The sequence below is a fragment of the Phascolarctos cinereus genome, unplaced genomic scaffold (genome assembly GCF_003287225.1).
Source record: "Phascolarctos cinereus isolate Bilbo 61053 unplaced genomic scaffold, phaCin_HiC Scaffold_3;HRSCAF=262, whole genome shotgun sequence".
Taxonomy (NCBI): domain Eukaryota; kingdom Metazoa; phylum Chordata; class Mammalia; order Diprotodontia; family Phascolarctidae; genus Phascolarctos; species Phascolarctos cinereus.
In genome coordinates this window covers 144,877,927-144,891,618 of record NW_027555736.1, presented here as the reverse complement: position 1 = coordinate 144,891,618, position 13,692 = coordinate 144,877,927, and the positions used below count along the sequence as shown (strand labels likewise).

Genomic DNA, 13,692 nt, shown 5'->3' with positions numbered 1-13,692 from the left:
CAACTACTAGCCATATTGTTTGGGGGAAATCACTTAAACTCTCCGTCACTTTCCTCATCTATAAAAATTGGGATAATACCTTTGAGGGGGAATAGTATTAATATCTTAATACCTCAAATTCACGTCTTCTGGCCATAATCCTATGATTCCCCTACCCCCATCCTCTTAGTATCTTTTAAGTATCTTTCTCTCCTTCATAGATACTGAAAATCAACACTTGAAGAACTTCAAGATTGTATTATCTCTATTGTGGATTGGTTGTATCCAACTGTTTTTCCTGATTTTATCTTATTAAATTCCATTTCCACTTCCTAACATGACATGTTAGGTACTGAGTTATTAAGATCTAAATGTGATGGGATACATCACCATAGAAATGTAGGAAAATCAGGACAATTTCACAGCTATATGTTGTCCCTTAGGTTGTCCCTGAACACTCTTGAGATGATCTGACTTGTGTATCTCATGCCAAACTTTCTCCTGACTTATTTTCTCTTTGATGAAGTATTACTCCTTAGAACCTTCTGCTGTCCTCATCTGTAGCATTTTGTTAATGACCTTGCTCTCTAAATTGACATTGTCCTTGGTTGTCCAGTTGCTGAAGTGGTTTCTGGGCTTTTGGTGACATGGTGATAATCAGATCAAATGTCTTTATTTTTGTCTTGGTCTGATTTTTCACAGATAGCTTGTTTAAGTAGGTTGGATTGGAGATATTGTGATTGTATGCAGTGTCTTTGTGTTAATTCATAACCTTTATCTTTTCTTCTATGTTGAGGTTGATTTTGACCTTTATTCTGACTAGTTCTGATTTCACAGAGGTACTTGACTGCCGTGTCAGTAACCACTCATTTCTTTTTTTTTCTTTTTTTGGCTAGGCAATGGGGTTAAGTGACTTGCCCAAGTTCACACATCTAGTAAGTGTTAAGTGTCTGAGGCCGATTTGAACTCAGGTCCTCCTGAACCCAGGGCCGGTGCTCTATCCACTGCGCCACCTAGCTGCCCCCTACCACTCATTTCTTATCAAGATTTAGTTAACTTCATTTTTTTGGTGATGTTGTCTGGTACTCACCATGTTAAGTGCCTTCTGATTCTTCAATTAGTCAAGAAGTATTTATTTAAATTTTGAGGATTCTTTTTTTTAATATGTAAGTATTAAGTTTCTACTACATAACAGGCACTGTGATAGGTACCAGGGACATAAATGAAACAGTCTCAACCTTTAAGGAGCTTATATTCTATAGGGGAGTTAAGATAGTCTTACATAAAACTATATACAAAATAAAGGAGGGAAAAGAGTCCCCACTGTGGGGGACATGATGAAGACCTACAACCAGGTGGGAAATGATGAGTTCTGGAGGATCTGAGAAGAGCTGTCATAATGTCTACCCTCCACCCTCTCCAGTGAGAAGGAAGGAGGGGTCCCTGGGCTGGCTTCAGGGGAGGGGCTGAGGAGGTATGAGTTTCAGAGTTAATGCAATCTTGCAAGAAGATAAATTACTAGAGACAGAGATGAAGTCAGGAGATCAGCCAGCTGGGAAAAGATGAGATAGTGGGACTGGGCCACCAAATGCAGGAATAATGAAAACATCACAATCCACATATAAAATCGCACCACTCACTCTTCCACCAATGCTTGTAGCGTTCATAGAGAAGAGTGAACACACACTAACAGTAACTTAGCAGGGAGGCACATGAGGAAGGGAAACACGTATCCTTAGGACAACTTATAACTCTTTTTTTTTTTTACAAATCAATAAGCATTTATTGAACACTTAGCATGTGCCAGGCACTGTACTAATCAAACAGAAAGATAGTCCCAACCCTTCAGAAGCTACAAGAAAAGGAAGGGAGGGAAGGCACCCATGGTGGGCATGGTCTGAAAAAAGTGACAAAATTTGACATAAAATCCCTTGGAATCTTGGGATTTTTCCAATGGAAAAGATTGGCTAATTTGGTTATTTCATTTTGCAAATGAAGAAATTTCGGCTTGAAGACTTAGCCTCCATGGCCTGCCCCTTTCCTGTCCTTTAATGCCCTCTTCTTTTTCTGTCTTTTTTTAAAAATTAATTTATTTTGAATTATCAACAATCACTTCCATAAGCTTCTGAGCTTCAAATTTCTCTCCCCTTCCCTTCCTACCTCCCTCCCTAAGACGGCACACAATCTGATATAGGCTATACATATACATTGCTATTAGACATATTTTCACATTAGTGATGTTCTACGTAAGAATTATAGCCCATAGAGGGAACCACCAGAAAGAGGAAACAAAACACAACAGAAGAAAAAAAATAGCAAATAGTATGCTTCGATCTGCATTCAAACTCTATACAACTTACAACTCTTGAGGGAAGGCCTGAATGTCTTTGGTGCCCTTAGGGATAACCAAGTAGATGGAGTGTTGACCTGAGTGCAAATTCAGCCTCTGTCACTAACGAGCTGTGTGACGTTGGGCAAGTCACTTCATCTCTTTTTGCCTCAATTTCCCCAACTATAAAAGGGAGTAAATAACAGAGTCATTACAGAGTCATTCCAAGGATCAAACAAGATCATTTTCTAAAGCACTTAGCACAGTGCCTGGCATACAGTAGTTGCTATATAAATGCTTCTTCCTTTTCCCTTCTGGAGAACTCTGTACCACCCAAAGCTACTTCTCTGCTAGCTGCCCCCCTTTCTGGTCACAAATCTGTTCCTCCTCTGTTCTTGAACTGATGAGACAATGACAAGCTCTTTTAACTCACAAGCTTCTTTTAAAAGCTGCTGAGAAAATTTTACACTACGTGTAGTATATTGATACTCAAACCTTGGCAAGACATTCTTTCCCTCTTTGCTTTTCTCTCTTAAACCAGAGGGGGGCAGTAGAGAGCAACAAGGCACATACAAGGCTTCTCTCTCTCAAAGGATAGATGCGGGGTTCAGCTCTATTCTATGGCAGCTGAAGCTTTTCTAACAGCTGATTTCTCCTCTTGCCATCTTCATACTCAGCACCTACTAAGTTCTAACTCCTCTCCTAGGTGGTGCAGTGGATAGAGCGCCAGGCTTAGAATCAGGAAGACCTGAATTCAAATCTAGTCTCTAATAGTTCCTAGCTCCGTGCTAGGACTCCTAGTGAGTCACTTAAACTCTTGTCTCTTCATCTGTAAAATGGGGATAAAAACAGCACCAACCTGTCAGGGCTATTGTGTGGATGAAATGAGCATATGGTCAGTGCTATATAAAATGCTCATTCACTTCCTTTCTCCTTTCCCCTCTCCTGCACAAGTCTGCATTGCCTCGTTCAAGTCAGAGCCTCCTTCTCTTATCCTTATAAGTCAAAACTTGAGATATCCAGCTGTGTGTCAGTGGCAAAACCAGTGGTCCATATCTGATTTTTCCAGCTCCAGTTATTTGATTTCATGGTGGTCTTTTTGTTTACATTTGTCATGAATACTGTAAGGCGAGATCACCCAGTGTCCCCTTGAAACAATGTCCTTGCCTCCTTCATCTGACTCTCCGAGAAACACGTGGAAGCCATCCTCCCATCTAGCTACAACTTTTTGGCTTCATTGAAGATTCTAGTATCGATTGTTTCAATTTGTGCCATCCTGAGCAACGATTTAACTCCAGCAGACAATTCACTCAGCATTTATCAAGTGCCTGTAATGTAGGGAAGCATCGTGCTGGGCCCTGAGGATACAAAGACGTATCCTATAAAATCCTTTCCCTTGAACTGATTTTTTAAAACACGTAAAATATAGAACAGTTTCTGGAATCTAGAAAACCAGCAGTTAAATGAATATCTCTAGATGGTCTAAAGATTGTTCTTTTCCTAGTACCTTTGGCCCTTTTTGACCACTCTTCTGCTGCCATCACCACAGAAGGAAAAGGAAGCCATACTAGGGCCATTTTGCTTTTTTTTGGCACTCTCAGTTGATGATGGCTTTCATATGTCCAGCAGGAACTCAGACAGTAGGTATGGTTTATCACTAAGACATACTCAACATTGGAAAGAACACTGACCCTGGAATCAGAAGAGTTGGGTTCAGATCCCACTGTACCTCTGTCATGTATTATCTGTGTAACCTTGGGCAAGTCACCACCTCTCTGGGCTTCACTTTCTTCATCTGTAAAGTGAGGGGTTTGGATTACATAGCCTCTCAGGTACCTTTCAGCGATAGGTCTATGAGCCCGTGAACCTTCCAGGGTTTATGCTACTTTGTTTTTTTGTTTGTTTTTTGGTTAGGCAGTGGGGTTAAGTGACTTGCCCAGGGTCACACAGATAGTAAGTGTTATGTGTCTGAAGCCAGTTTTGAACTCAGGTCCTCCTGAATCCAGGGCCGGTGCTCTATCCACGGTGCCACTTATCTGCCCCTTTTGTGCTACTTTGGAATAACTTTCAAAAGCCCAAGGTCAATTCCCTACCACATGGGACATCAGTGTAGGATTTCTGTGATTTTTGTTCCATAAATACATATGCTTATGTAATATGATATTATTACCAGAAAGAATACCTGAGTTAGATTTAGAAGACCTGTGTTTGAGATCCAGGTGTGATACTTCATAGCTGCTGATGGTGAGCAAGTCACTTTAACTCTCCTTAGCCTTGGCTTTCTCATCTCTAAAATGGGAACCATTATATTCACACTACCTACCTCACAGGGTTATTATGTGAGGAAAGCACTCTGCAAATGGAAAGAGCTCATTTGACATATGAAGAAAGAGATTAAGCGGTTTGTCTAAGGCGATGGAGCTGGTTAGTGACAGAGTCAGCTCTAAAACCCAGATCCTGCTGTCTCCCAGCCTTATACACTCTTCATTTGACCAGCTTGCCTCTCTGGACACATACTTGTAATTTCGTGACAGTCACCTTGTTTTCTGGGATCCTGAGAAACATTTGTTTGATATTTCAGTTGGGCTTTTCAGTGGCTCAAAAATGTCCCTAAACACTATGAAATGAGATTAGGAGGGGAATGGACAGTAAAGTGCCTGAGGATAGGAGGCATTTAAAATGCTTTCAATCTATTTCGCACATATACATTTTAAAAATTAATTTATATGGAAATATGTTTTGCATGACTTCACATGTATAATTGATATATTGCTTGCCTTCTCAATAGGTGAGGGAGGGAGGAGGAAGGGATAGAATTTAAAACTCAAAATTTAAAAAAGAAATGTTAAAAAGAAATCTTAAAAGGAAACTAAAAATAATTTTATTAGAATCTTTTATTTTTACATCATCTTTGTTTCTGAATGTATTCCTCTCCCTTTCCCTACCCACTGAGTCATACCTCATAACAAAAGGTGAAAACAATGAGAAAAAAAAGAAAAGGCAGTTTTGCAGAACTAACCACAAATCAACCTAGTGGGACAGTAATACTAATAGTAATAATGGCTGGTATTTCTATAATGCTTTAAAGTTTGTGAGGCACTTTTCATAGGTTAACTCATTTGATCCTCACAATAACCCTATAAGGTTAATGCTACTATTATCCTCATTTTACAGTGAGGAAACTGAGGCAGACAGAGGCCAAATGACTTGCCCAGGGTCACACAGCTATTAAGTGTCTGTGGCAGGATTTGAACCCAAGTCTTCCTGATTCTAAATCCTGTACTCTGTCCACCATACAACCTAGCTGTCTCAGTATATGCAATACGCTGTACCCATAGTCCCCCACCTCTGCAAAGAAGGGAAAGGAAGGACATTTTCTCATCTCTTCTTTGAAAACAAGCTTGGTTGTTAAAAGAATGTAACCTTCAGTTTTGTTTTGTTCTGTTTCTTTCCATTTACATCATTGTATCTTTTCCTAATATTGTTTATTTCACTTTGTATCAGTTCATAGAAATCTTCCCACATTTCTCTGAATGCTTCTATTCATCATTTCTTAGAGCAGCAATGTCAAAATTAAAAAGAAACAGGGACCACGAAAGCATATGTAAGGATCTTTGCAGGCTGTGTATTGACTTGAAAGACCACATGTTTAAATATTTCTTTTTTTATTAATAAGTCAATACATTAAAATCAGATAGGAACTTTATTTTAATCTGGTTCAGGCCACATTTCCCACAAAATGCACAGTAATACTCTGTTACTTTCATGTACCATAATTGGTTTACCTTCAATTTGCCCCAATTTGATGGACATCTAGTTTGTTTCCAGTTCTTTACTACCATAGAAGGTGTCACTGACACATGTATGTTTTTAAAGTTCCTAGCCCCCATGGCTGTAGTTGTACCAGAAAAACCTTTAGTCTAATCCTGGCTTAAGATAGATAGGGAAGAGCGTGTCCCTAGCTAGTTTTCTGCATTCTGTTGTTGAGGAAGTGAAGCTGGAACATGTGTCCGCTTGACCAGACCCTCTGAGGGACCTGAGTTCTGGAGGAGGGTTGGGGAAAGAATTTTGGAAGAAGTAGTTCCCACCCCCACCTTCTCCCCAGTGGACATCTCTCCTTTCCTCTCTCCTTTCAGATGGGAAGCCAATCTCTACAGATGTCATCGTCCTTGGACGCACCAACCTTTTGATCACACACACACAGCCCCACCACTCTGGTGTCTATGTCTGCAGAGCCAACAAGCCCCGTACCCGACACTTTGTCACAGCTGCTGCGGAACTCCGGGTGCTGGGTGAGGATGGGGCTGGAGAGGGTGGAAGGCCAGAAAGGCTGGGTGCACCTATGGTTGGAGTGATTTAAAAAAAGGGGATTTGGGGAGTGAGTGGTCTGGTATTGGACTGTGAGCAGCAGGTAGGGAGGAAGGAAATGGGGTGAATTGAACTGGTGTATGGAGGAATCTGAGGCAGGTAAGCAGGATGGGTTTAGGGAAGGTTTATGTAGAAAAAAATAAAGGCAGGGAGGAGAGAAGTTGGAACTGAAACTAAAATGAAACAATTTATAAAAAAAGAAATAGAGGTTGGGATGGGTGGTGCTGGGGGTGGGAGTGGACATCTGGAACACAAACGGGGGGGTTGGGGGCAATGACTGGGGTGGAGGGGATAGAAGAAGTCAAATAAAAGAGATGGCTCAGGAAGGAGTAGTTCGGGAGGTAAGGCAAGGTGAAGCAAGAGAGTGAATTCTCTGGAATCTATTATTATTACTATTATTAGAACCTAAAATGGAAAAAAGAACAGAAATTACTTACTCCAGAGAAGAAGTGAATGGTGGGAGTAGGTGTGATAGAGTGGAAGGCTACTGGGAAGTCTCCTGGGAGGAATAAGGGAAACCAGATGGGTTAACATTAGGACAATGGGGAAGGGGTGTGGATAATAGGGAAAGGTAGAATATGGCCTGGAGGAAATAGGTGAGACTAGAGTAAGACTGGAGGAATGATCTGGGGGTAGACCAAGTCAGGATGGGGTGGGCCTGTGAGGAGAAGAGGTTGAGGGCTGGGTGAGGTGCCTGGCCTGACAGGAGACAGTCACTGTTTGTCCTTCCCAGCATCCCCAGTCATCTCCCAAGCCCCAGAGACCATCTCCCGTACGAGGGCGAGCACAGCACGTTTCGTGTGCAGGGCGGAGGGCGAACCAGCACCAACGCTACATTGGCTACGGAATGGAGAACCGCTGCTGTCCAATGGAAGGGTCAAGATCCAGGCTGGCGGAGGCAGCTTGGTCATCACACAGATTGGCCTGGAGGATGCTGGCTACTACCAGTGCGTGGCCAAGAACAGACTAGGGACAGCATGTGCCACGGCTCGCCTGGCTGTCATTGTCCGAGAGGGGCTGCCCAGTGCCCCCACCAGAGTGGCTGCCACCCCACTGACCAGCACCTCAGTCCTGGTGTCCTGGGAGCGGCCAGAGCTGCACAGTGAGCAGATCATTGGCTTCTCCCTTCACTACCAGAAGGCACTGGGTATGTCCCTCTTGTACTTCCCACCTAGGACACAGTAAAGAGAAGTAGAGGGATTTAGATTAAAATCAGAAAGGACTGCCTTATGAAAAGTGGGAGGTGGAGGGAGGAAACATTAGGTCTAAGGATCTCTGGGGATTCTTAAGAACACCCCCTTGGTGTTTGTCTTCCTCCCCCTGGAGAAACCAATGAAAGGGAGTGGGGTGTGAGTGGCAATGGAGGTTGTACATTGGGAGGAATTATCTGGTGCTGCAGGGGATAGGAGAGACTGGACCAGGGGATACCAGGAAGCTTTGGCAGATATTTTAGGACTAAAGGTACCAGTCTTGTGTATGTGGGCTACAGGAAGGGCAGTCCACCTGAGAAGCAAGGGGCTGGATTGTATGTCTTTTAAAGGCTTTCAGAAATGGATGTGGGGGGGTGGGGTGGGGGGTGGGGAGGAGTTCTCTGGTTCTGACCTGAAAAGTAGTTGTTTTTAGAAACAGATTTTGTTTTGTTACAGAGGAATTTTGTGGTATTCTTAGAATCCTTATTAGAGCTCCCAGGGTGTCCTCCATCCTTACTCAACCTATTTATGGCAGTAAAAGAGATCTCAGACCTCAGGAAAAGGGTGTAAAGACTAAGACAGGCAGCAGCTGAGAAAGGTCATGCATTTTTAATCCCAGGAGAACATTAAAAGCAACATTCATTCTCCCCACCCCCACCCCCCAATGATGTAATTATGGCTCTTTTTAGATGCAGAGGACTGGTCTAGGTAACCTCCAACTCTGGCCAGCCTCAGGGAGGAGTGTTCAGGTCTGAGTTTGAACTTGTGTCCAGCTGCCTTTTGGGGACTTTTCGTGTCCTTCCTCCCTCCCTCCCTCCCTCACCTTCCTTCTTGATCCCTAATCTCCCAGGCACAGACAACGTGGAGTACCAGTTTGCTGTCAACAATGACACAACAGAGATGCAGGTCCGAGACCTGGACCCAGACACCGACTATGAGTTCTACGTAGTGGCCTATTCCCAGCTGGGAGCCAGCCGCACCTCAGCCCCTGCCCTCGTCCGTACCCTGGATGATGGTATAGCTGCTGAGCCACTGATCCTTGGGGAATAAGTGGGGAGATGGGACCTGGCATGGGGGGAGTCCAAGAGATGCCCTTAACCTCTTAGTTCTCTATATATTTCAGAAATGAGGCCCTTATCAGAAACACTAGTTGTAAAAATTCTTTCCCAGTTTTCTGCTTCTCTTTTAATCTTGGTTGCAATGGCTTTGTTTGGGCAAAAATTTTCAAATTAATGTAATCAAAATTATCCATTTTGCATTTTATAATGTTCTCTCCTGTTTGGTCATGAATTCTTCTGTTCTTCGTGAATCTGATAGGTAAACTATTCCTTGCTCTCTTAGTTTGCTTATAGTATCAGCCTTTATATCTAAATCATGAACCCATTTTGACTTTATTTTGGTATATGGTATAAGATGGTGGTCTGTGCCTAGTTTCTGCCATACTCTTCTCCAGTTTTCCCAGCAGTTTTTGTCAGATAGTGAGTTCTTATCCCAGAAACTGGGGTCTTTGGGTTTATCAAACAGTAGATTACTATAGTCATTGACTCAGACTGTGTCTTGCATACCTCACCTATTCCACTGATCCACCGCTCTATGTCTTAACCGGTACCAAGTAGTTTTGATGATTGCTGCTTTATAATACAATTTAAGATCTGGAACGGCTAGGATGCCCTTAATCTCAATAATTGATCATAGTGTTTCCTAAAACTTGCTTACAACTTTTCCCTTGACAAAGTGCTTTTTCATCCATCATATCATTCTTTCTTCTCAACAGCTATGTGCAGTGAGTGGGCAAAGCAGGTGTCACTAGTTCTATATGATAAATGAGGAAATTGAGATCTAGGAAGTGACTTGTTCGAAGTCAAACACAGTATATTAGAGGCAAAGTTGCTATTAGAACACCATTCTCCTGACTTTCAGTCTAGGACTCTCTCCCATCATACTATCTCTCCTAGCCTCCATGCTTCCCCTAAGCAGCTTTTAAACTGAACCAGCTGTGAGCTGAGCAATTAGCCCTGAAACCAGGCTACAGAAAGCCAAAAATGGGTTCTCAAACAGTTGCTTCCCAAACCCCATTTCTCAGGTTTCTCGGTAAGACTGGGGACCCATTAACTTCCCAGGTCTCTTCTACAATCATAGAAGACCCCTTCAGACTTTGGCAGTCTAAAGCAGATGTGTCCAAGACTGCTATCCCCCAGAATTCTCAAGTGTGGCTGAACCACATTAAAATGTAGTGGGGAAATATTTAACAAAATGAAAATGCAACATAAATCATATTAATATGCAGTTTTCCCAATCAATGTACCCATCAGGTTCCCTATTTATGGATTAGTGGTCCCATTTCAGTTTGAGTTTGATACCACTGGTCCAGGATGTGGTGGTCCCATGAGCCTCCCAAATCAGATTCAAATGTAGTTGGGAAATATTTAACAAAATAAATAAAAAAAGAAAATTTAACAAAATAAATAAATAACCAAAAAAATCCAGAGATAACATTGCATTTTTAAACTAAGTCAATATGTAGTCTGCAGGGATGCTTGTGGATGGTTTTAGTGACTGGCAGTTCTGAGGCTGACCCTGCTGGTCTAGAGGCCTCGGGCATCACCTCTTCTAGCTTTCTCGGTTTTCCCCAGCTTTTCTACTCAACCTAAAGGTTCTGGTCTGACTCTTTCACTAGCACACTGTGATGTTGGACAGGTTGTTTTATTTCTCTGGACCCCATTTCCTCATCAGTCTGATAAGCCTCACACTAATACTTGGTTCTCAGTACCCAGTGCTGCACCCCAGCTTTCCTTGTCGAGCACTACTCCTGGGGACATCCGCCTGACCTGGCTGCCTTTGCCACCCTCCTTGAGCAATGGGAAAGTTGTGAAATATAAGATTGACTACTGCACATTAAGAGAAGGTGAGTGTAAGGTGGGGGTCCATTTAGGCCCCTGGCTTTGTCCTGGCCTGGTTGAAGAAGAGGATTAACACTGGATGGGAGGGTGATAGGTGCATAGAATAGCATGGTATGTCAGACACCATGTAGAACTGGGTAGAATTACCAGGTAGAATTGGGTAGGTTAGCGAGAGTCAGCTGTAGCAGGAGAAATTGGGAAAAGAATGAGATGGGATAGGGAGAAAGGGAAGGGTAGGCCAGGAAAGACAGAGAGAAGGGAGAGTGGAAAAAGTTAGGGCAGGGTTGAGGAGATGACTTCTGTCGGTACATTGAATGGGAAAATGAATGAATGAAAAAGCATTTATTGGGCCCTTATCATTTACCAAGCACTGTTTCAAACAGTGGTGATTACTGGTTAAGGTCAGGTGATAGGATGGATAGGGTTTAGGGCCTCCTCTAAGTTAGGAGATTCTGTCTCCTGGGTTTGGAGGTGGTGCAGACAGACAGCAAGATGAAAATGGGAACTTGAGACTTCCCACCTCCTTATCTTTTCCCCTTAGCCCCACTATCCCTCTGGCTCTGAAGTGGTAGGTAGTCCTAGGTGATGTTTTGGGGGTGGGAGACTATCCTCTTATACTATGGCTTGATAGGCATAGGGAAGGAGGATTTCATTGGGAACCCCCACCTTGAAAGGGGAAGGCAGTATGGAGCAGTGACACCTCTCCAGGTCAGGCAAACCTGGCTATATGTTCTTGAACTTGCATCTAAGTGTTCAAGGGCCTAGGGTCTTGGTGTCCAGGGCTGAGTAACTGGGAGGCCAAGTGAGGGTCTAGTGTCAGGGTCCCAAAGCTGTTGCTAACTCGGATCCTTTTTCTGCCTTTAACAGATCAAGTTTTTTCCACTGAGGTCTCTGGAAATGAGACACAGCTCATGTTATACTCCTTACAACCCAATAAAGTGTACAGGGTGCGCATTGCCGCGGGCACCAGCGCAGGCTACGGGGCCCCCTCCCAATGGACACAGCACCGAACGCCCAATACGGAAAACCAGACCCACAGTATGGACAGCAGAGGGATGTGCTGTGGGAGAGGAGGTGTAGAGGAGGGGAATTTGTATGTTATGGGCACAAGACCATATAGGAGTGTGTCTGTAGATGGGTCTGCATGGGTATGTATTGCAAGGTGAATGGTTTTTCATGTATTGTGAGGATGTGTATGTTTATGTATGTGAGGATGCATGTGTTTATGTCAGAGTGTGTTTTCATATATGGTATGATGTGTATCCTTATAAAAGTGTGAGTATACCCCAAAAAAGTCATCTCTCTAATAAGAGCTTGCGGGCCAGAGCAGATGAGCAGTCTATAGAATTTGACTATATTCTTAGCCTTGCCTCTAGAATGGATTTGGAGGTGAGCACTGTGTTTAACTGGAGAGAAGATAGCCCCCAGAGAACCAGGAAGGGGGATTCATGTTAATGTTCATTGGAATAAGCATCTGAGAGTTATTATATGCTTTTTTTCTTACCCCTACCTTTGTTTCTTCCTCCATCTCCTCCAAACATTCAATTCCCTCCCCTTTGTTCTCTTACCATTTCTGAATCCATTTTCCTTTTTCATCTAATCCCTCCCCTCCTTGTCCCTTCACTGCACCCAGTCCCCTTTGCTCCCTCAGATTTGAAGGTCAGGGCGAGGATGGAATCCTTGGTGGTGACGTGGCAGCCGCCTCCTCACCCTATCCAGATCTCAGGCTACAAGCTGTACTGGAGGGAGGTGGGAGCTGAGGAGACAAGTGAAGAGAGGTCTTCCGGTGGTGGGAGTCGTGGGGACCAGGTCTGGGACGTGGGGCCTGTCAGACTCAAGAAAAAAGTGAAGCAGTATGAATTAACTCAGCTAGGTGAGGAAGGAATGGGCAGGGAGGGCAGGAGCCCCTGGACCTTTAAGGGGAAACTTACACATCCCTCCCTCTGTGCCCCATCCCTAAATGTTCAACTTGAGGAATCCATGAATCTGGGGAGTGGAATTCAGGGACATTCCCAGGGCAGTGATACCAGAAGTCAAGGGTCAGAATCTCTAATTAGTGATGGGTGGGTGGAGGTCAGAATTTGGGGTTTCTGATCATAGAAGTCTTAGAGATCAAGTTGGGTCAGTGAACCTAGGGATCAGGAGTCAACATCAGGGCAGCTAGGTGGCACAGTGGATAGAGCACCGGCTCTGAAGTCAGGAAGACCTGAGTTCAAATCCAGCCTCAGACCAAACACTTGACACTTACTAGCTGGGTGACCCTGGGCAAATCACTTAACCCCAATTGCCGAAAGAAAGAAAGAAAGAGAAAAGGAGTCAACATCTGTGGGTCAGGGATAAGGACCTTTAATCAGTGATCCCCTGTGACTTCTCTAGCACCTGGACGACTGTATGAAGTGAAGCTTGTTGCGTTCAACAAGCATGAAGATGGCTACGCAGCCGTGTGGAAGGGCAAGACGGAGAGGGCACCCGCAGCAGGTAAGAGCCTGGCTGGGTATTGGAGGTCAGCTCCCCTTTTTTCTGTTTTCACCACTTTAGCACCAGAGTCATCAGGCTAATCTGATAGACTGAAATATGAGTTAGAGGCAGAATGGGAACTGGGCCCCAAGTATCTGGATTCCCAGTCCAGTGTATTTCCCTTGAACATCTAGAGTAGTTAGGAGAAGTCTACATGGCCTACCCTCTTGGACTGAACTCTTCATTCTTCCCTCCTCCCTGCTTCCTTTCCAACAGACCCACCAGTCCAGAAGAGCCCACCCCTGCCCCCAGCCCATGTACATGCAGAGTCCAACAGCTCCACATCCATCTGGCTGCGGTGGAAGAAGCCAGACTTCACCACAGTCAAAATTGTCAACTACACAGTTCGCTTCAGCCCTTGGGGGCTCAGGAATGCCTCCCTGGTCACTTACTACACCAGGTAAGGGAA

At 43.9% G+C, this 13,692-nt stretch overlaps 1 protein-coding gene across 2 annotated transcripts in view; it reads left to right on the top strand.

The window, feature by feature from the left end:
• IGDCC4 (immunoglobulin superfamily DCC subclass member 4) overlaps positions 1-13,692 on the top strand; it is a 44,351-nt gene that overhangs the window by 17,904 nt on the left and 12,755 nt on the right. Inside the window, exons 6-13 of one of the 2 annotated variants that reach the window (XM_020983180.2) lie at positions 6,445-6,600; positions 7,410-7,823; positions 8,717-8,881; positions 10,634-10,771; positions 11,634-11,804; positions 12,400-12,639; positions 13,143-13,244; positions 13,500-13,683. In XM_020983180.2, the coding sequence (XP_020838839.1) occupies positions 6,445-6,600; positions 7,410-7,823; positions 8,717-8,881; positions 10,634-10,771; positions 11,634-11,804; positions 12,400-12,639; positions 13,143-13,244; positions 13,500-13,683 (1,570 nt within the window). The remainder of the gene's footprint in view (positions 1-6,444; positions 6,601-7,409; positions 7,824-8,716; positions 8,882-10,633; positions 10,772-11,633; positions 11,805-12,399; positions 12,640-13,142; positions 13,245-13,499; positions 13,684-13,692) is intronic. The other variant, XM_020983187.2, reaches the window with a different exon arrangement.